This window comes from Rhinolophus hipposideros, assembly GCF_964194185.1.
Source record: "Rhinolophus hipposideros genome assembly, chromosome: 18".
NCBI classification, from domain to species: Eukaryota; Metazoa; Chordata; class Mammalia; order Chiroptera; family Rhinolophidae; genus Rhinolophus; species Rhinolophus hipposideros.
Genome location: NC_138064.1, coordinates 4402408 through 4424865, shown reverse-complemented (window position 1 = coordinate 4424865; position 22458 = coordinate 4402408). Strand labels below are relative to the sequence as shown.

The 22458-nt window shown below is 49.5% G+C and overlaps 1 protein-coding gene across 2 annotated transcripts in view; it reads right to left on the bottom strand.

Annotated features, from left to right (window-relative positions):
• EGFR (epidermal growth factor receptor) overlaps positions 1-5835 on the bottom strand; it is a 162004-nt gene extending 156169 nt beyond the window's left edge. Inside the window, exon 1 of one of the 2 annotated variants that reach the window (XM_081079262.1) lies at positions 5506-5835. In XM_081079262.1, coding sequence (XP_080935388.1) covers positions 5506-5593 — 88 coding nt within the window. In that variant the 5' untranslated portion in view covers positions 5594-5835. The remainder of the gene's footprint in view (positions 1-5505) is intronic. The other variant, XM_081079263.1, reaches the window with a different exon arrangement.
• Positions 5836-22458: the final 16623 nt, after the last annotated feature.

The following is a 22458-nucleotide window of genomic DNA, read 5'->3' as shown; positions in this document are numbered from 1 at the left end:
CTCACGTACACCACCAAGTACTTGGGTGGTATCGAAATAAGAAATGGGGGTTCCTGTCTGAAGCTTTGTGGAGATATATAACACGATTCCCAGCACATGTATATGCCTGGTACATTATCTATCAGTGGCCGATAACTGCCAACCACAGCCGCCTGGTCCAGAAGGCAGCGGGGAACCCAGACGCCCGCCTGGCTCAATATGGATGGTGACAGTGAACATGTGACAGGCTGGGGGCAGCTCGCACTAGGGCCAAAGTCAATACCTGCAATTGAAATATCCAAGGAAACAACACTGGAAGGCCACGCTGCTCTCTTGGGCTCCAGAACTGTATGTTCTACTGCCTCCTGGACTTTTCCACCTGAGCACTTCGAATCCCCCCAAATATTCATAGCCTCCATAGTGTTTTGGGGGCTCCCAAGTCAGAAGCCTGAGTGTCATCCTGGGGTTCTCTGTTTCTTAGACTCCTCACCTCCAAATCAGCCCGAGCCAGTCACCTGTGCTGCACCCTCACTGCTCTTGCTCTGTCGTCTCTCCACGCCTGCACTGATCTCCCCATTCCCACTGCTGCTTCTGCCACCCCATCCCCACAGGGCTGCTACAGTCATCTTTCTAGAACACCAAACGCATCTCGCCAGTTCCCAACTTAAAACTCCACAGCGACCCTCCATTCACACAGGAGCACAGTGAAGCCTGCCCAGCTACTCCTTACTCTTCCCATCACGCTGAATTACCAGGGCTCTTCAGAACTGTGCCACTGCTGGCACCTCTGGGACGTCCCTCACGTCGTCTTCTGGGGAATACCCACAGCTCTTTGCACGCTCAAACGAGAAATCCCTTCCTTCCAGGTGGGGCTATATCTGGTCCCCTCTCCAGGTAGAATTAAAAGCAAAGACTATACCAGAGCCTTCTTTTTCCTGCACAGAATTCGAACACTGCTTCTGTGACATTTTCACACCTGTTATCTATAGATCTCTCCTCCCCTAGTGGACTTCCAGACACTTAAGGGCAAGTACCAGGTCTGACTCATCCCTACAGCTCAAAATGCGGATGGAACAGTGCACATTGCTCACCATGGTTTGAACATAAAGGAAAAAAATGCAAACAAAAGCCTAAGTTGTAATAGGTAGCAATATTTGCCCTTAGACTAGAAGGACAAACAATAGTGGTTAACGTACGTCATTATTTATACTAAATCAAGGCCATGTGTGCTCGGCTCGTCCAGTAGTAACAGGTTGCAATTGTGTGTGTATTAAATACAGTGGACAGGCATTCTCATCTAACCATCAGTCCCGTAAATTGCAATTCAGGGCTCTTATGAATGAGAAGTTACAGATATATTCAGAAAAGACACTTAGACTCCAGGTCTTTCTGGGACAATCCACCAGAATAGGGTATAATGTGGAGCCAAGAAGGAAATTCTATGGCCCACCCCGTGTTTTACATACGACTTTCTTAAGCAGGCTGCTGACACTTGGTAGGAGTAAAATTTATTTTAAGCATATGCAATCCACAGATACTCAGGCAACAAGGTCAGGCATTTGATATCACACTTTGGTGCCTTCAGACAGTACAGTGTCAAATCCAGCACTTAGCTTCTAACTGGGCTAAGTAAACAAGCCACCGGTGCTCACCAGCCCCAACGACCTCTCCTGCTCAGGGAACTTGCTAGACAACTGCATCGAGGCTGTCTACGTAAACGTGTAGGAAGGAAGCTGGACCTAATGACTCTGAAAACGTGAAAAAAGAACAAGCTGAGATTTATACTCTATTCCATTTGTGTTGATGGTTCAAGAATAAACTAGTCGTAATCAGCTAAGACCAAAAATCTTCCTTATTATAATTTCAAATGTCCATACGTGACAGAAGAAAACAAAATGGAACTCGTTCAGTACAGATACGAGGAGCAGAACCTAGCATTGAAATTGCATTTATGTGGAAACAATGCACGGATGAACCATATTCTAGAACCTCGACTTTTCCTCAAAACAAATCCCCCTCAGTAAAATCTAACTTTACATAAGCCCATTTCTACTGTCCTAAGTCCAAATGAAGAGACAACCACAAAACACACAAATGCAATTTTCACGGCAAGCCACAAGGCAAGGAAGGGCCCAACAATTTCTGAGGTGGGTCCTTCAACAAGCTGGGGGTCCCCAGCATTCTGGTCCCATCTCCATGTCAGGGCCTGGGGCACCAGTTGTGGGGCAGTCTTCCCTTAAACGCCCACAGTCACCCATGTACTATTAGAGCTGGCTTGCTGCTCTTGCCAAAAACGTTTCAGACACTAGCTGCTGGTCCTGGAGCATAGATCAAAGGAAAAACAAACAGTATTTTCTTTTTAAACAGGGAGAAATCCTTCATCTTTACTGTCAGTACCTCTAAAAACATTTCAAAACATGTTGGTGCTGTCACGTGGACCAAGTCTCATTAATGTAGCACCATGGATTTTGGCAATCGGCTTCTTCAAACTTCAGAATAAGCTTTGAAGCATCATGGACTATGAAACGAAATATATGGAGCCAGAAACGACCATCCAAAGTCAAGAATGTGTTCAGAGGTGGGGCAGGGAGGCTGGCTGGGTTGGGAACTCCTGACTCCTTGGAACACACACTAGATCTCTTCTAGAACAACATTTTCTGTACCTTTCCATTTTGCAAGAACAAGGGGCTTGTTCAACATTCCTCGAGCGATCTCCAAGTTCATTGCTGGTTTGGTGACTGAGTTGCTACCAGGAAAGGCAGCCAGAGCGACTACTGAGTAACTGTGAGCAGGGGTCTAAACTGCTGAGCCGGCGGTGGTTTGTTCCAAGTTGGCAGAAGGGACCATTCTAAGAAGCCCAGTCCCTGGTCCATTCCCTCCTCCTCCCAGCAGCTGACATTAGATGCTCTCACACACCTGAACAGGCTCTCCTGAAACCAGAACTCACATAAAGCAGTGGAGATGGCTGGCTACAGAGGGCTCTGGGCAAAATGGCCTAAGTTTAAATCCTGGTTCTGCCTCTTACAAGCTACGCCAAAGTCATTTTACTTCTCTGTACTTCAGTTTCCCCTCCTATACGTGATGGAAGAGTCACAAGGATTGATAGGACAGTTAAACTCGTGTCTGACAGTACTAAGTACAAGAAGAAGAGACGATACCATACCTCAGAGCCAAACAAATCTCTCTAAAATGAGCACATTTTCTTGAATAAAACTAACTGAATTTGATTGATATGGGTCTTTAACACTTCTGGTAAAAAATATCTCATTTTTGATAACTTACCCCTTAAATTTTGGTCTTTAATGTTACATTCACTGAATGACATTTGTTCGCCTACTCTCACCATTTTCTTTTTCAGGAGCATTCCGCTTTAAGCAAGTACAGGGCTTGCTTAGAGCAGTTTCCAGGCTCTCGGCCTCACATAGAAGGGTGCTGCTGGCTCAGGTAGTAAATGGCCATCAACTGTGATCGGATGGCCAGCAGCTGTGGCTAGTTGGCCGTCAGCTGTAACCAGTGAGACATTGGCCACTAATATAACTGCCGTGGCTGCGCTAGCAGCAAATGGGGGCTAGCAAGAAGATGGTGGCTGAACCTGCAAGCAGTGCAGTGAGGGTTGCGAACAGTGTGGCTCCTGCTTCCTGTGCCTCCAACCCACCTGCCAGCGAGAATATAGTGGTGTGACTCCCCTACCTATGGCTCCGTGGGTGTTCCTTTTTGGCCTCACCATGTCCTGTGTTTTTATGTGGGGAGCGGGAGCTGAGACCCCGCCTGACACCCTGCATGACAAGGACCAACAGGAAAGTTAAGTGGTATTTCGATTTTTCTCAGAAACAGATCTCCACACACTAATCCTGAGGTTCAGAGGGGTAACAGTGACGCACTGGGGACATTTCTAGAGAAAAGTGATGCTTGAGGTGCTCCAAGAGTTTCATGTAAAGGACAGGGTCCCCTGCTGGGAAAATAAAGAGAGACACCTGCCCAAGAGGCGGCCCTGGTCAGCTGATTCAGGAGCAGGACCAGAGGGACCGTTTCACAGCAGGGAAGAGGGAGCATCAGATTCTGGAGGAAAAGCTTTCGGTGAAAAAACTAATCCACTATTATTGAAATCACCTCCGTCTCCTCTTACAGTATTTTGCAAGGCTGGTAAAACTCGGATGTTCCGGAAGAGCGTTTTACATTGGAGTCTTCGCCAATCGCCCCTCATTGCCTGTGTTCCTCACACCCCGCGGCCCAACAAAATCACCTGAGGAGCCTGGACGACCCGGAAGGCCAGGTGTCACCTCTGACCAAGGAAATCCGAATGTCTGGGGGGTGGGAGCCACCAGACATCGTTTTTTTTGTTTATTTTGGGTTCGGTTTGGTTTTAAATCCCACGTGACTCTAATTTGCACCCAAATTTGGGAAGCACGGCTTTGGGCCCTGACGCTCCCCCAGCGAACGCGCTCAGGACCAAACCCCACTCCCTGCGCCAATGACATCAACTGCAAGTACAGACCTGACTCTTGGAACCCGGCTGCAGGATTTTGAAATTGTGCAGTGAAACCTTCTGAGACATGTTTCTTGTGTCAAGTGGGTTTACGGTCTGTAGTCACGAAGCCAGACTCGCTCATGTTCGCTCTGGACACTTGGCACCAAATTCGGTTTTCTTTTTTTTTTTAAACTAAGTTTAATATTTTGGTTGGCCCCATGTCAAATTTTTCAAAAAGCTAAAAGAAATGTCCCACACAGAAAATCTCGGGATTTTCAAAATAGGAGCCCTACTTTGAAAACCTGTGGGGCCCTGGCGCCTAGGCAGGTGAGCGCCGGGACCCAGCTGTGCCGCTGCCGCCGGTCGCACCGCTCTGTCCCGCTCCACCCCGAAGCCCACAGATGCGACCAAAGTGCTGCAGGTGGGGGACAAACCTCGGGACTTCCCGGGAGGGACAAGGGCCGCGGACGACCGGGAGGGAGCTGGGGGGGGGCGGGGGGCGCGCCCCAGGGGCCGAAGAGGACACTAAGTCCCTTGCCGGGAGCCACAGGTAGTTAGTTAGCGACAGAGGCCAGCTCTCCGGGCCTCCCACCTCGCGGCTGCAGCTCCACGCCCAGGAAGGGAGCGAGCCGGCCTCCGTGGAAGACGCGGGTGGAGGGACACCCGGGAGGTCCCCCGAGGGACTCCCGCGTCCTGGGCGTCCCGAAGCCCTTGGGGGCGCGCCCGCGAGCCTGGCCCCTTGAGTGGACGGCGCGGGCGCACGTGCCCGGACGCCGCTGGCACCGCGGGGACCGGAGCGGGACCGAGCGGCCCCGGCGCCGCACCAACTGTCGCCCTCGGACGCCGAGCCCGCGCGGGAGGGCAGGAAAGTGACGCGGAAAAGTTGCGAGCGCGCCGAGCGCCCCACACCCCCCGAGCCCGCGCCCTCCCCGGGCCGCCGCGGACTCGCCCGGCCCAGAAACGAAACGTCGCGTTCCTCCCACGGTCCCGGCCGGAGGCGCAGCCGCTCCTCGCGGAAGCAGGAGGGGGGCCGGCGCGGGGCGGCGGGGCGCCCTTACCTCGCTTTTCCTCCAGCGCCCGGCTCCCCGGGAGGTGCGCGGCCAGCAGCAGCAGGAGCGCGGCGCCCGCTGTCCCCGAGGGTCGCATCGCTGTCCCCAGGCGCTCGCTCCCGCTCTCCGTGATTAGTCCGAGACGGAGTCGGGCGGCGGTGCGTGGTGGCGGCGACTCCGGAGGTGGCCTGTCGTCGGGCTGGGAGGCGGCGGCCGCCGGGCAGGCTCGCTGGGGACTCGCTGGGGACTCGCTGGGGACTCGGGCAGCCGGGGCCGCGGGCGTGCACACCGTGCGGGGGGCGGAGGCTGCTGCCCGGCGCTGCGCTCCGAGCTGCCCGGACGTCTAGCTCGCGGGCGGGGCGCGGGGAGGCTGCGCTGGAAGGGGGAGGGACCGAGAGCAGGGGGAGGGATCGCCAGGAGGAGGGAGGGCTGTCGCGGCCAGGACCGCAGGCCGGCGGCCGCTCCCGCGAATTCGTCTCCGAGGGGCGCGCTCCCCGCGCGGCGCGTCAGGACCCGGCCCTCGCCGGCTGGCGCTGCTGTCCCGGTGACCCAGCCTGCGTCGGGCCCTTGCCCCCACCCCTTCTACTTGCCGAGCAAACTTGTAGCAGCTGCGGTGACCTGGCTGAGCCTTATGCCCAAGGCTGGCTCAAGGCACGGACGAGGAAACCACCCCTTTATTCTCGCCCAACACCCGGGGGCCCGACTGGAGGCCGAGGCTGGCTTGGCAGCCAGGTGGTCGGTTCCTCGCTGCACCCGCGGGCCAACCCGCTGAGTTGGGGCTCTCAAGTCGGAGGGGCCTTCACTGCCCGTCAAGCGTCCTCAGAATCGTCTGAAATGTGGGCACCCAGCTCCCGGCACAGAGCCGGACCTTGGGAAATGTTAGTCGAATGAATGCGTGAGTACCCAGGGAGCCCACAGCTTTCCTAGGCCGGGAGCCAGCCAGGGGTACTTGACAAGCAAATATTCACGGTAAATTACTTTGCAAAAGGCAGGCGCTTGGATAAAGGCTTGATACAAACACTAGAGGAGATGCTTTTATGGGAAATCCAGGTGCCCAGTGCCCTCAGACAGCCACGCGTGACTCAAGCAGGAGAAACCACGGAAATTGGCTAAGGATCTGGCCAGAAGAAATTCGGCTTTCTTAGCTGCAGAAACTTATGTAAATTCCTTCAGCAAATTCGCTCCTTCACTACAGGACAACGTGGGGGGGATCATTCTACAACCAGACCCCCTCTATTCCTTATAAGACCACTGCTGACATCAGGCCTGGTGGGCTCTGGTGTCTCCCTGTTGAAGCAGGAGTCCCAAAACTGAAGTTAGTGGAATTACAGCCTGACCTTTGGTGTCACCAGAGAAGGAGGGTCATCTTCCCATCCAGCAAATGCAGGGCACAGGGTGCCTCACTGTCGCACAGCCTGTAGTGTTTACTCTGAATTTAGAGTCATTCGTGTTTGTTCCTTTGTTTGAGCACACCAAGACGGCCCTGAGCCCTCGCAACACCTTTCGCCCTGGATGAAGACGGCCCTGAAGATTCTGCAGGTGGTGTGCTGGGTTCCCTCCACATGTTCCAAACAGGGTTACGTGTTACATGTAATATTTAACAAGGCAGTCTGTGAAGAAACACAGCTACAGAGGTAATACGCATCAGAGAAGGTAAATCAGAAACACAACAGTGGGGCATAGCATGAAGCCAGGTGTGAGTCTTACAACGGATTCCGTGCATTAACTCAACAAGGCCGCAAATTTGGCTCCAGAGCCTTCTGTCAAGGAAATCCCATGGCTGGCACAAAGCAAATTGTCCATTTGTTACAACGCCAATCAATTGAAGACTGCGCGGAATTTTAGCCGTGAGTCCACAAGGAGAAGACAATGTGTGGAGCCCTGCGAGTTCTCAGCAACCACCCTTTTCCAACAGCAACAACCTGTGCAGCGCTGTGTTGTTATCACACCCTTCCATAGGACCTGATGCCACCTCAAGAAGCAGAGCTGTGTGAAAGCAGTCACTCGAGGAGGCAGAGCTTCTGGCGCACAGACCCACCCTGGCTGGAGCCATCCTCCAGGGACACCTTTGTAAGGTTTGGATTCCTCCTTGGAGTTGGAGACTTAAGAGGTGACATTCAGGATGACGTGGTACTCTTTGGCAGGTCGCCGGGTGCACAGGTAACTGTGGTGCTTGTTAGGTACAAAACTGTGTGACCGAGCTGGTGGAAATGACTTCTTGAGAGCATGGAGCTTTGCCCAGACGGGGCCCTGCATAGCTGCTGCTCGGGAACGCAGTCTCTCTGCAGAGAGTGATCCCAGGTCACGTCCCAGGCCCAGGCCACCACCATGGAACAGCGGGAGCAGCCTGACCACATGCCACTAAGTGCTGATCATCTAGGAGCGAGGGTACACTTTTGTCTGCCTTGTGTAGCAAGATGAAGCCATGGGTTGGAAAGGTCACCCGTGTAACCTGCCCAGTGTCCCAGCCACAAGGCCAGCCTTGAACCCAAATCCCAGCCACGTTCTTCATCTGTCATCACTGAAACTTTTCCAAAATTGAGACAAACAGACTTCAGGATCCCAAATTCAATTTCAGAATATCTGGAAACTCTCTAGAGAAGGTACAACCCAAATCTTGCCTTGGCCAAAAGGTTCCCGGAGAAAGCATCCATGACACCAGATTAACCAGGACATACCGAGGCTCTGGAATTTCCCACAGAAAATCTCACGTGGCCCATCAGTTTTCCTGACACGCGCTGTTCTCTTCTCCACCTACAAACTGGAGACCTTTTTTCCTCCTCTGATGAGCAGTTTTCCTCTTGGAAGAGGTTTCTGAGCATTTTAAGTAGGAGTTTAAGCCCTTCTAGAAGGAGCATGGGAGTAGTTCCCCAAAGGGGACGAGAACAGGGCTTTGTGGCGGGGTGAAGACAGCAGGCCTTCACATATTTAAAGTTCCATCTTAGGCGAGAGGCATTTGACCACCTGTTTTCTCTGCCCTTTGAGGTCAAAGCAAGAATTGATGAAGAAACACATCAAAGTGGCAGATTTCAGAATTTTAAAAATGACCTTTCATACACTAGTAGAGCTATTTGAAAGTGGAGTGAGCAGCCTCCGAGTGGAATGGGGTTCTCCATCCCTAGAAAGACGTGCATGCAGGAGAAGTACTCAGGGAGGTTGTGAGGAAGGACTGAACCAGGTCCCTTCCAATCCTAGAATTCTGTAAGAACGTGCATTTCTAAAACAGCCTTCCATTCCAATGTATTCACACTCCACAGCTCTTCTAAAGATATCTTAAGAAGACACAAAAATGTGGTAACAGGGTTGCCCTTGGGAGGAAAACTAGGTAGCTGGGGGTCAGTATGGAAGGAGATTTACATTTCAATGGTCTGTCCTGTTGTACCTGTATGGGCAGGCATCACCTATTTCTGTAAGGGAAGGACCAGTGACCTCTGTACATCTCCTGGCAGAGGTCCTGGGCAGTTCTGATGTGGGCTTGGTTTCCTCAGCCCTTTTTTCTCTCCCTTTGAGTCAAGTTATTTGAGTTTGACTCTGAGTTGACCCCTATCTCTGGCAGAGTATGGAAGAAGCAGCTTCTTTTTCGGGGATAATATGCTGACCCCAAACGGCTGAGGCCTTCATTGGTCATTAGTATTCTTAGTAGTATAAGATGTTGGATGCATTGTCTCTGGGGCTGACGGTTCTGAGATGCCTAAAAGGCAGGGCTGCATTTTGGGATGTTGGTTGCTGGCGCTGTGCTGTGGGAATCACTTTGTACAGGGGTCTTGGAGGCACTTTGGGGACCCGCGTAACGCTTTGCCCGTTGAAGGCTGAAAACTGAGATTGCATAACTTTGTCCGAGGAGTCACTACTTGTCTTAGGGGTGGTTCTAACTGGAAATATTAGCCTCAAGTTCAGGACCAAGTTCAGAATACAGATGTGGTTCTGTGGGACCCACTCAAAGTTTCTTTTAATTGAATCAGTGGCCATATTTACAGATCAAGAGATTTCATATTTATAATGTGGACTCTTGTGTTTCTCTTAAAAAATGGGAAGTGCTGGCCAACTGGGTCTGCTTCCATGCCAGATGGCAATTGGGTGGGTGATAACTGCTTCAGAAAGAACGTTAAGGCTCCAGCTCACCACCAAACGTGATTCTCCAGTTCATGGGAACGGCGTGGCTGCTGTAGACATTAACATTTGCAGCCTCACCCTTCCGGGTTCCTGCACTAGTAAATATTCATAATGAATATTAATGTTCATAATGAATATTAATGTATGCCTCCACATAGGTACTGTTCTCATCATTATCATATACCTACAGAATATCAGCCATAACGATAATACGCTATAATCACGACTTGTGATAAACATTTGTGATTTTACATTATTCCACGTTGAAATACGCTCACTCCAAGTGAGGGCTATCATGGTGTAGACGTGTTACATCTGACCTCTGGACCAAAACCTATCCATAAGTACACATGCACACATATGGTTCTCGTCTCTACTTTTCCTCTCGCCTGTATCTCCCTTCCTCTATCAGACTCATTCTTGCTCATCCCCTGTGTGTCCAATTGAACAGAACATCAGAAATTATGAAAGTTGTTAAGTTTGTAGAACTGAGCTGCAAGAAACCTGAGTTGTTGTCACTTAGATGAGGGAGGGGCCTCAGAGCCAGGGCCCGGAGAGTTTTACAGGTAATAGGTTAAGTGCCTGGTCCGAATGAATTGCTTCAAGAAGGGAGACAGGAATAATAAATAACACTTTGTTTATAAAATAAAATGCATACGACTCTTCAGGGTTGTTAGCAATTTTATTAAAATTCAGAGAAGGAATAAACGGCATTTATTCCACACGCAGTTACTGAGTCTAAAGTAGCTGGGAGACAGAGGTCAGTTACCAGCCGTGCCCTCTTAGAACTCAGTCAGCCTGCAAAAGGTCACCCAGACCAAGGAGGTGTGTATGTCAGGGTAGGAACCTTTCCAGTCTTCCTAACATCAGCCTCATTGATTGCTAAACACCACCATAAATCAGGATGTTTTGCTATTCTACAAAAATGCATGTGACACATAACTAGAATTCTCAGGACTTGCGTTTAGGGAAGTTACTATGTCATTGGAGATCAGGGAGTTCTTCTGACTGTGGCATTTTGTTTTGGCACATGGTCAGATTATTTGGCAAGTGTGTGCTGCCTTTCTTCCTGGGAATTTTGCTTGGGACCCACCCATCAACTGTAGCCCAGTGAGGAAATGTAGTGTGTGTCTCCCAGGGTCTGGCTCCTTCCACCCCCACGGCAGGATGCGACTTTCTGATCCTGGGAAATCAGCCTTGCACGTGGACCACGTGAGTGCAGGGACACATGCCACTTCCAGGCAGAAGCGGTCAGGAGCAGGGCACGCTTCCTGGGGACACCTTTCCCTCTGGCTTGTTGGCTGGTCCTGCTCCTGAGAGTGGCTTCCTCAGCCTGGGCCTGGAGTGAGGAAGACCGAGAGCGGAACACTTCAGCGGGACACGTCGGTGACATCTACGTGATGGACATGAAGAGTGAGAGAAACAGCCCTTCTGAGGCGACTGGAATTTTCAGGGTGTTTCTTGCTTCATCCTACCCTCGCGTACCTTAACTCGCACAAGAAGTTATCCAACCCCCTCCTCGTTCAATATTTAAATTAACATTTTATGAATACTTTATATTAAATGATTATTTTATGTTTGATATCTAAGCGTCACACACATTATTTCTGTCACATATGTATTTGTATTAGGTGTGTATTATGCACGTGCACACCCCCCTCCCCACACACACACACCCACACACTTGGAGGGGCAGGGCACGGAGTAACCAAATGAAAAGGGATCTAAAAGCTGGCATTATTTTGATTTTTTCAGTCTTTCCACCCAAAAAGCTTTGGTTTTCTCCTCCGTAAATTGTCGTAAGTGCCTGCCACGCAGCACTGTTCTGACTTGAAACGCTGTCGGGAGAGCACCTCGCACACAGCACTGGACAAACACTGCTGGGGACGCGTGCACTTGGGAGCTGTGCTGTGCCTGCGACAGTGTCTCATTGCCCTGGACGTGGTCTCAGCCTCCCGGGGGCACAGGCGCGATTCTCTGTCAGCCCCGAGCCGGTCAGCGGAGCGCAGCCCCTCAGACGCATCCTTCAGGTGGTCTCCACCGCATCTGAACAAGCGCCACACAGAAGCGGGCGTTAGACAATTAGAACCCGAAGACCCCTTCAGCCTCTCCACCGCACGAGTGACAACAACGATTTATTTCCCTCTGAGATTTCTAATTATTAGCTTTGAGCACCGGCGCTGCTCCTTACCTTCAGAACAACCGCTACTTGTTGTAGCAGCGCCAAGGGAAAAGGGCGGCGAGTGCCCCAAAGCGGGCTGGCACCGCAGCCGTGCCCACGCAGCCTGCGGACCCACTCGCTCATAGGAGCCACGCGAGGTGTGCCGCCCACGGGCACTTCTGGCGCCCGGCGGAGAGCCTTGCACAGCCAGCACCTCCGGACAGTAGCCCCCACGCCCACCCCCGCACCCACGCCCACCCGCACCCACGCCCCGTCGCCTGTCTTCCAAGGTCGCTTTGAACCCTGCTTCCCTTCACGTGGGGCGGGGATGGGGAGGAGTCCAGACTGATATCGGGGTCTCAGAGCAGCTGTGAAGGGGAACGCGGGGGTTTGAGGCCACTTGGCGCTCCGCGCGCGTCTGCAGAAACTAGAGGCGGGTGCCGGGGAGAGGCCAGGGCCTCCTCCTGCCCCCAGGCGCGCGGCCCCGGGTGTGCGGGAACCGCTGGGTGTGCGCGAACCGCTGGGTGTGCGCGAACCGCTGGGTGTGCGGGAACCGCTGGGTGTGCGGGAGCCGCTGGGTGTGCGGGAGCCGCTGGGTGTGCGGGAGCCGCTGGGTGTGCGGGAGCCGCTGGGTGTGCGGGAGCCGCTGGGTGTGCGGGAGCCGCTGGGTGTGCGGGAGCCGCTGGGTGTGCGGGAACCGCTGGGTGTGCGGGAGCCGCTGGGTGTGCGGGAACCGCTGGGTGTGCGGGAGCCGCTGGGTGTGCGGGAGCCGCTGGGTGTGCGGGAACCGCTGGGTGTGCGGGAACCGCTGGGTGTGCGGGAGCCGCTGGGTGTGCGGGAACCGCTGGGTGTGCGGGAGCCGCTGGGTGTGCGGGAACCGCTGGGTGTGCGGGAACCGCTGGGTGTGCGGGAACCGCTGGTGTCGCCCGGGGTTGCGGGACCCGCCGCTGCCCGGGTCTGCGCCGTCGGACCCGGTGCTCGGGAGGCGCCCTCCCACCTGGCCGGGCTCCTCGCCGGACCCTTTACCGTGATTTTGCTAATAAGGCTTTGTTTCTTTTTACTCTTTCTGCCGCCTCCCCCGAACGTTTCTGTCTGTTTCTGTTTCATCTTTTACTATTAAATAAAGACTTGAAAGCTTGTCTGGCTGAGAGCTTTGCGTTTCCCCTGATTTCTGCAGGACGCGGGGGGGGGGGGGGGACTCCTGGTGGCTTTTCTAAGATGTGGAGGTGTTCCTAAAGCTTGATGTTCAAGTCGTCCTTAGACTTCCTGCAGCGTCTGTACCCAGCACCTGCCACACAACAGGGCGGCCCTGAAAGGCTCCAGGGACACGGGCCTGGGGGTGGGTCCTCCTGTTGGCGACAGGGAGCCGACCCGGTAACCGGCCCTTGGAGCTCCCAGCCCCCACCCCCCGGGGTCCGGACCCTCCCCCGTCCAGGTCCAGGTCACGTCCTGAGGCGCGTTCCTCCCTCCACGGGTCCTTTGTGCGGTAAACTCCTCAGTCGTGGAACTTGCACGCGTGCACTTTGCTGGGCGCTGCTCCCCGTTCCGTCCCCACGTGGTTAGAACAGTGCCCAGTACGTCCTGGAGGGTGGAGGGCTGCCCGCAACGGAGATGGCACGGCGCACGTGCTGCGCGGAGAAGGGCGGAGGAGCACACGGATCAGCGCACTTTAAACCGGACGGTGGGTGGGACGACCGCTCGCAGGGGCCAGAGGCGGTGAGCCGGGCAGGGCCGGGAGCCAGCCTGTTTCTCCCGGGAGCCAGGAGGCCAGTGTGGCTGGGGGGGGGGGGGGGGTATATGGGGGGGATGTGGGGGGGGATGGGAGGGTGGGGGGGGCGGCGCTGCCCCGCCTCGGTCGGCGTGGTAGTACTTTCAGCTTTTACTGAAGAATAGACGGGGCGAATTGGACGCTGCGGACAGAGAAGCCAGCCACAGGATGGATTAGGGTCCCACCTGGACCGCTCTCGCTGCTGCGTCCACAGTGGAATGAAGGCAGGGAAGAGGCCGTTGCAGATCCAGGGGAGACTGGGCCTGGCTCGGAGCTGTGGAGGTGCTGAGATGGGGTCAGATTCCGGCTGTACTCTGAAGGATTACAATGAGTTGTATCAGGGCGGTGAGAGACCAGAGCCAAAGGTGACCCTCAGGTCCTGATCTGCAAGAAGGTGCTGCTGGCAGCGCCCCTGGATAGAAAACAGGGGGAGGAGAGTACGGAAGGGGGAAATCCCAGAGTCGGCTTTGCGCTGGCTGTGCTTAATACACTTTGAGACTTTCAGATGCAGATAATGCACAAGCAGTTGGACATGAGATTGAGCTTCGGGAAAGAGGTCCAGGGAAAGAGATAAAAGTTGGGACCATCATGGTGATGGAAAGAGCACTGACTCTGGGTGGCGAACACACAATGTGACATATAGATGATGTGTTACAGAATTGTACACCTGAAATCCATGTAACTTTACTAACCACTGTCACCCCAATAAACTTTAATTAAAAGAAAAAAAGTTGGGACCATCAGTATGTGCGTGCTACTTAAAGTCTTGGTTGACATGGAATGAGATCATAAAGGGATTAGAAGGGAGTAGAAATGGCAAGAAGTGACCAGAGTCCTGAGTCCTGGGCCCTCGAATGTGCAGAGACCCAGGAGGCCAGGAGGAAGAGGCAAAGCAGACTGAGAAGCTGCGGCTCGCTGGTCTGGAGGCAAGTGGAAAAAGGTTTCAAAGAGGAGGGGTGACTCAGCTACATGAAAAACTGCGGATCCATTGGTGCTCTCCGGCACTGGAATGTCTCAGGGCCCTTATCAGGGAAAAGTTTCACTGGACGGGTGGGGCAAGACTGGGGTGAGAGCTGGAATTTTCTTAAATGTATAGGAATATTTAGGAAATACTGACATCTTTAAAATATTTTCTCTATCTCCTTATAATATTAAATCTTCACATTCAGAAAAATAAAGTCTTCCCATTTATATGTCTTCATCCCCCCCCCCCCCATATATTTCTTAGGCGGACATGAAGTGACCGTTTTGCTGTGCGGGGATCTGAAAGGTCTGTGGAGGGCACACAGAGGGGCTGCTGCTCCTGCAGTAGGGAACACAGGTGCCCAAGGACTGGGGACAATGAGTGTCAAAGAAGGTCATCCTGTCGACTCAAGGAATGGCCGAACCTGTAGAGAACTTTCAGAAGAGTTGGTCTGAGCTACACTGACAACATGCGCTGGGGAGTAAGGTCTCAAATGCTCTGGAGAAGGACAGTTTTGCAGCTTCTTTTATGCATTTGAGATGAAGGAGGTGGGAGAAAGCAAGGGATCAGATTACAGGGTGGTAATGAGATCATATGCTCTCCTGAATACCCCTTTTGAGGGGTATTACTTCTGGTATTTCAAAGGTGTGTTAACCTAGATACACGAGAACAATGCACAGGGCTGGATGAAACCTTTCACTAAAGAAGCTATAGGCCTGGGGCGTGACTCCCCACATGACCTGCCCAGTTAGGAATTTATGACCAGATCACACTGGGAGATTACTTTCCATAGAATTCCGCCCCCCCTCCCCCTCTTTTCTTCCATCTACAATCACAGGAGCTAGGAAGGAAAAAGAGGGGAAAGGTGATCTGCACTCCTGGAGACTTGGCTGCAAGGCAGTGAGAGTTCCAGGGACCTTGAGAAAAAGCACCAGCTTTTGACAGGCGTACGTGCTAAGTATTAAGGACTAAGTATTAAGAGATAAGGTGAGCTGTTTGTGTCAATGTATTTTAACTTCATTCAAACTGAGTGTATTTAATAAATCAACATGGTTCAAAATTAAATAGGTTTGAAAACGTAGAGTGAAAAGTTTCTTCCCATCCCTATCCTCTCAGCCATCTAGCTTTCCTCCAAGCAGGTGATCTGGCTCAGCAATTGCTTGGGGGTTCTTCCAGACACACTCTGTATGTACACAGTGTTCTTTCTGCACTACATATATATATATATATATATATATATATATATATATATGTATAAAATTTCATGATACATCATGGAGTTCATTCCATATCCAGTATTTAAAGGTTCCTTGTTCTTGCCCTAGCAAATGATTTCCTTTTATGGATGTACTATAATTTATTTATCTAGTTCCCTATTGACGGATACTGACAGTATTTTCAAACATGAAAAAACTTTAGTACCGATTTCATACCCTTGCAAGTGGAATTTCTGAGTGTTTTCTGATTTAAAAAGAAATTTTATTTTTATTCTCTTTTTAAGGTCTGTACTTTAAAAATTAAGATATAATTTACATGCCATAAAATGCATATATTAAATGTTTCTATGTGGTTTAAATTTGCATTCCTCTATTGTCTAATGGTGTTAAGCTTTTCTCGTATACTTACTGGCTCTTTGTAAAGTATCGGTTTTAAATCGTTTGCTAATTAATAAACATTTATTATCAACTTGACAGAGGTATAATTTACATATGACGAACTGCATTAAAGCGCACAGTTAAATGGGTTTGGACATGGCCAGCCCCCTGGAGGTCACAACCACAATCAAGATTCTGGATATTTCATCACGTCCCAAAAGTTTCTCAGGCTCCTTTGCAAACCCCTTTCCTCTGCCTCTTGCCCCATGAAACTCCAGATGGACTTTATGTCACTATAGACTCATTTGCCTTTTCTAGACTTTCAAAAGGAATCTGGATTTTGAAATGAATTGTATACAGTATGAAGTATTTTGGGTCTGGCCTTTTTCACTCAATGTAATGATTTCGAGATTCTCCCACGATGTTGTGTTCATCAGTAGTTTGTTGTTTTTGTATTGCTGTGTTAGTACTCCATCATATGGCTGTGCCACGTGTGTTCGTCCACTCACCAGTTGATGGATGTTGGGTTGTTTCCAGTTCTTGGCTATTACCAACATCAATAAAAGTGCTGCGAACTTTCATGCCCAAGCCTTCGTGTGGACATATGTTTCTATTTCATGTGGGTAAATGCCGAGGGGCAAGATTGCTGAGCCAAGGGCAAATGCACCATTTACTGCTTCTCATTCCTCCTTTGCTGCTGCACCATGGATATCAAGGAATAGTAAGGATTTTAAGGTAAATCAGATGTTGTGTAGAACACAACATTGGAGAGCTGTTGTAATTCAGAGCATTCGATACCAGGTGTTAGACTTACCTCTCTTTTCTCCAGTGAAAATAGATAACGTACCTGGAGCTAAGACAGGGGAGAAGTTGGTGACAGTTCTCTTTATTTTAGCAAACTCTAGAAGCTTAGTTTAGCAATAATGTTTGTTAGTGTTTCAGATGTCCTAGACATGCTCTTTGGGTAGGATCTACAGACGGGATTGGCTATAATAGCGTAGCTGGCATCAGTAAGAGAGCTGTGCTGTGTTTTGCTGTTTCCTTACCATGAGTCAACCTGCATGAAATGAAACAATAGATCATGAGTTCCTTCTAGAAGTGTCTCTGTCATCTCTAGTCATAGAAAACATGAGTCACCTAGAATTTACTAGAAGGGTGAATCTCTTGCCCAACACTCCCATTTCAGCATTGAAAATGGGGCGTTAACTAGTAAATTTTAAATCAGATGCCAGCTTCTCTTGGGAGAAAGGGTGCTTTTTCAGGCTTCTTGGGAAATCATGGGGAGACTAAATATTAGTGAAATCGCATACTCTATTTCTCATAAAACCACTAAAATAAATGACTTATAAAAAAAGTTTAGCTGTAGCTGGAAGGAAAATCACAGAGATGTCAGAATTTCCAATTAAACTAATAAAGATTATAAAAAGCACACACCAAATACTACACTAATTACCAACCTACTAGGATTGCTAATATCTTTGATTAATTAGACATATAAATTAATTTTGCAAGAGCTTAAAGTAAATACATGTGGTATTATGAACTAGGGTGTTTACCACTCATCTAAGCTGAAGACGGAAACGGAGCACAACCCCCACGTGAAAACCTACAGCGGGAAAGGAGAGCAGAAAACGGCGACCAGAAAATGATGAAAACAGAATCATACACGTCCGTGAAGAGCAAAACAAAACTCATCACACTAAATGGACATGAAACACGAATGTATAACCTAAAGAGCAACAAAAGAAATAGATACAAAAAAAAATATTTTTCTTCTTAGGAATCAAAGAAGAGAGAACTTCAATAATCCCTTTTCAGTGAATATACTGTATATATAAAATGCTGGCAAGTTCGGAGTGAAACTGGACCTTTATTCTTTTCTGGTAGCATTTTAAAAATTTTGGAACAATATGGAAAACACTTCAGGATCTTTAAAATTGCTTATACCCTAGGAGCCACTGAGTTTGCTCTTAAAGCAACAATTCATTATGTAGTCGTCTTCCAAATGCAAAGATGTGGGACAAACAGACAAACACACCGAAGCTGGCTGTCCTGGGCTTTCTAAGCTCTGAGGGAGAAACGTCCATCTGCCCCTTAGGAAGCTGGTTATTATGCAGAGAAAGGATGCAGTTCTTCGTCTAACAGGACGTGGGGACATACCTGGGCCTTCTTGGTGTGGGATGAGGCCCAGTTCCCCAGATTTCCCAGCTGCTCAGGGCTTGTTCCCAACTCCTTTCTGACTAGAGACGACAGGGGCTTGAATCGTTCTGCAGAAACCATAACAGTGACCCAGGGAAAGAAGCTGTAGTATTTATGAGGTTCAGGCACTATGGCTCCAGACATCAGCTCCCAAGGCTGCTGCTGCCTTTGCTGGCTGCTCTCCCATCTGGAGGTCTGACTATTCTCAACTGCAGGGCACAGGAGAGAAGGGGGAGGGGAGGCACTTACTTAGTCCTGAAGCCTCTCAGGCAGCCATCAACCAACCCCAGGCCTTGGGCTTGCATGTGTCTGCTGCTCCGGCTGTAACAAATGCCTTTCGTTAAAGTAAGAAACCCATGTTCAGCTAAGGGACTTCTAACGAAATTGCTACTTTGGTTTTGGTTTACCCACAAAGGGGATGAACAGACCTGGAAGGGGGAGAATGAGACAGCTACGGTCCTTAACTAAATCAAGAATATCCAAGAAGGAAATGGTAAAGGAACTCTCTACTCAGAGACCCCCAAGAAATAACACACATCTGAATATTCAGTGAAGCATTTTCAATAACATCAGGGAAGTACAAACCATAAGCCATATTTTTGGTTGCTAGATAAAGGAACTGAAATATTTGTAATGTAATCTAATCTTGCCAATGAAAATGGTCCCTCTGAGACTGTTTACAAACAAGAGGCAATTCAGAGAAACACCAGGCAATGCAAAATTTCACTGGCAAGTTAAAGTCGAAACGTAGTAACTTGGACGCAATGCTCGCAACAATGTTAAGTGTGAAAGTCATCTTCCTGGGAGATACCAAGGACAGGTAGATAGTGATTTTGTTAGGTTAGAGTAACAAAGAGTAACATGTCATCCTTAGACATTTTTTTTAAAGTGAAGACTTTGTCAGTTTTTCAACATATGATTTAATTCTCCTCTCATCATCACTTTGCACATCTGAGTAATTACATTTTCAACTTTAGGGTGTGCATTGTGGCAACAAATCAATTTCCTCTTCTCAGAAGTAATTTCTAGCACATAGTTGTTTCCAGCAACATGGGTGAGGGTGTTCAAGACACTCTCAGCAATTTTTCCGGGTTGGTAATAAGTTCCACCTGAGGCAATGACCAAAATATTAACATTAAAGTCTAATATGATACTTTCTGGTCATGGGAGATCAACCGGGGAGGGTCACACACAAATATGCCATTTTCAAATAAGTTCTTTTCATCAAATTTCAGGCTTTTAAGTTAGTAAATTTATAACTGTTTTGCTATTATTATTTATGAATTTTTCATGTTGGCCTTGACTCAAGTATTCAGTCCCAGCGTCTCATCAACTGAGATATCACTGAACAAGTTTTTTCTGCCTTAGCAAACGTGAAAAGGGTTTCTTCGACATTCATTTCTGTTAGCTCTTTTAGAAGTCCTAAGCCTGTTAGGTTAAGAAGAGAGAGAAACTAAATCCCAGGTCAGGACGCTGTCACTTGCAAGTGACAGAAAAAAGGAAAGAAAAAACCCGCCTGTTGATTTAAAGCAAAAAAGAGACTTTACAGACTCAGTTACTGAAAAGTCAGAGTGAGCGTCGGCAAGTCCAACCCTGGGCCAGGTCTGGTCGACGGGATGTCGTAAAGCCAGCAAGCTAAGGATGCTTTTCGTCCTTTTTACGTCATGGGGGGCGGGGATCAAAAGAATAATAACATGTCAAGGCACATAAAAATTATGGGAAATTCAAATTTTAGTGTCCATAAATAAAACCTTTTTGGCTCATAGCTCTGAGGGCCATTGAGTAGTCACAGCAGAGAGTGTAGGCCCATGAAACCTGACATATTTTCTCGTTGGCCCTTTACAGAACAAGTTTCACCTGTGCCCTAGCAGCATGACGGCACCAGCATCCAAATTACGCTGATGTCATCTCACTGTATCTCATTGCTTTTTCTGTGTGTGGGCTCCATTTTCGTCTTGTGAGGGCAAGAGGGCAGAAAGTCATGACACATTTACTTCCTATCCTCTCCACCAAGGAAAGAGGAAGGAGAGTTGATCTTCCCCACTCGGCCCAAAGAGCCAGAACTGAGTCCCACTGGCCTGACTGGGTCCATCTGTGTACCAGTCACTTTGGCCAGGGGACGCTCGGCTCTGGCTGCCCAGATTTGTGTCACAGCCCCCCTCCCCCCCCGGAGCTGGAGGTGGATCGGCCCCACCCCAACCACAGGGATGAGTAGAGGTGGTACTGCTAAGACAGTACACTTATGTGCTGTCCGCAGGAGTGGCAGATACTGGAGCAACCTAAGAACTTTGAATCCACTACGGATGGTCTTCAGGCACCGGAGAAACCCCTCTTACCGGAGAAGGAAAAGTTGGAGGCAAGAATAGGAAAGGCAGCCTTGAGCTGTGAAATTACCTTAGCAAAACTGCTTTCAATACCACAAAGTCTAGCACAACCTTGGCCGCCGTTTTTTCCCCACTCTTGCCCAAATTAAACAAAACTAAAAAGTTTACTGCAGATTTCTATAATGGAAATATGTCTTAAATTCTGAATTGAAAGTTAACAGTGAAATGCAATATACCAAAACAGCAATGATCCCAACAATACAAATTTGTTAGCAAGAACTCAACCTTGTAAAGTCAAAGGAATCTACAAATGAAGTAAACTGCTTGCTGCCGTATAAATAAATGACACGTACTGTCCACTGATAACAGCCAATCACCTGCCTTTAAGGCAGACATTCCTGGGCTCCGCCTACATGTCATGATACACGTGAGCTATGCATGCTTCCCAGCCCTCAGGACGACTTCCCTGTTTCCTTCCTTCATCTGACAAATACTCACAAATGATCTTTGTGCAAAATACTGTGCTGGCCCCTGGGATTTAATGATGAGCATTCTCGATGCCCACCCCTCCCCTCTAAGGACTTAGAGTTCATTGAGAAAGAGAGACATTACTCAAAGATACAATATATAGGGAGCTATGAACAGGTATATTAGGTGTTAGAGGAACTTGATCCAGTGTGAGTGTGTGTGTGTGTGTGTGTGTGTGCGCACGCGTGTGTGATGGGGGTTCAAAAAGTACAGGGACTCCTGGGGAAGTAACGTTTGAGTTGAGCTTGAAGCATTGACCAAGTAAGGGGAGGTGGTAGGGGGTGAAGACATTCCAGGCAGAAGGACAGAATGTCAAAGCCTGGACTCCAAGAGCATGATGTGTTCTAAAGACTGCAAGAGGCCACTGGTGGCTGGACCGCAGAAGCAGAGAACTCTTACGCTTGAGATGGGCCTGGAGATGAAGGCAGAAGTCAGATTATTCAGGAATACACAGACCATATAAAAACATGGAGTTTTATTCTATGGTTAGTGGGGTGACACAGTCAGATTTGTGTTTAAAAAGACATCTCCGGTGGCAACATGGAGAATGAACTGGAGGACACCGGGGTGCAGGTGGAGAGAAGGAAAGAGAATTGGTAGGTTTGTAGGTGAGGATTGAGGGGAAGGAGATGACATGGATCACACTAACGTCCGCCTTGCTCAGGACGGTAGGTGGGCTCATTCATCAAGACAGGACTGCTAAATGATTGAGACGATGAGTTCCTATTTTAACCTATTCAATTTGAATTGCCTTTAAACTATCCAAACAGCCATGCCAAGTGGACAACTGGTGAATCAAGTCTGAAGCTCAGAAGTACTGTAGGACAGGAAATAAAATTTCAAAGAGTCATCAACCGGTCAATCGTCTGTAAAGCCATGGGAATGGATGAGTTTACTCAGAGAGAGACAGAGAGAGAGAGAGAGAGAGAGAGAGAGAGAGAGAGAGAGAGAGAGAGAGAGAGAGAAGACTGAAAGACACAAGAGAAGGAAATCTCCCTTAATCTCGAGAAACCCCTCATTTATTGCCGAGGTGGAGGAAGGTGAAGGAGCAAAGGAGACGGAGATGGAGCAGACAGACAGGTAAGAGGAAGAGCGGAGAGAGTACAGCAGGGGAGCTGAAGGTAAACAATGATTCACAGAGCGGGAAACGGTCAGGACGCCAAATGCTACCGAGAAGCCAGGAACAATAAAGAATAAATACTCCCCACTGGATTTGCTTATGTCAAAGTCATGGGTGACATGAGTGAGAGCTGTTTTGGGAAAGTTTTGGGGGTAGGGGTGGAAGCCAGATTTCAGCGGGCTGAAGGATG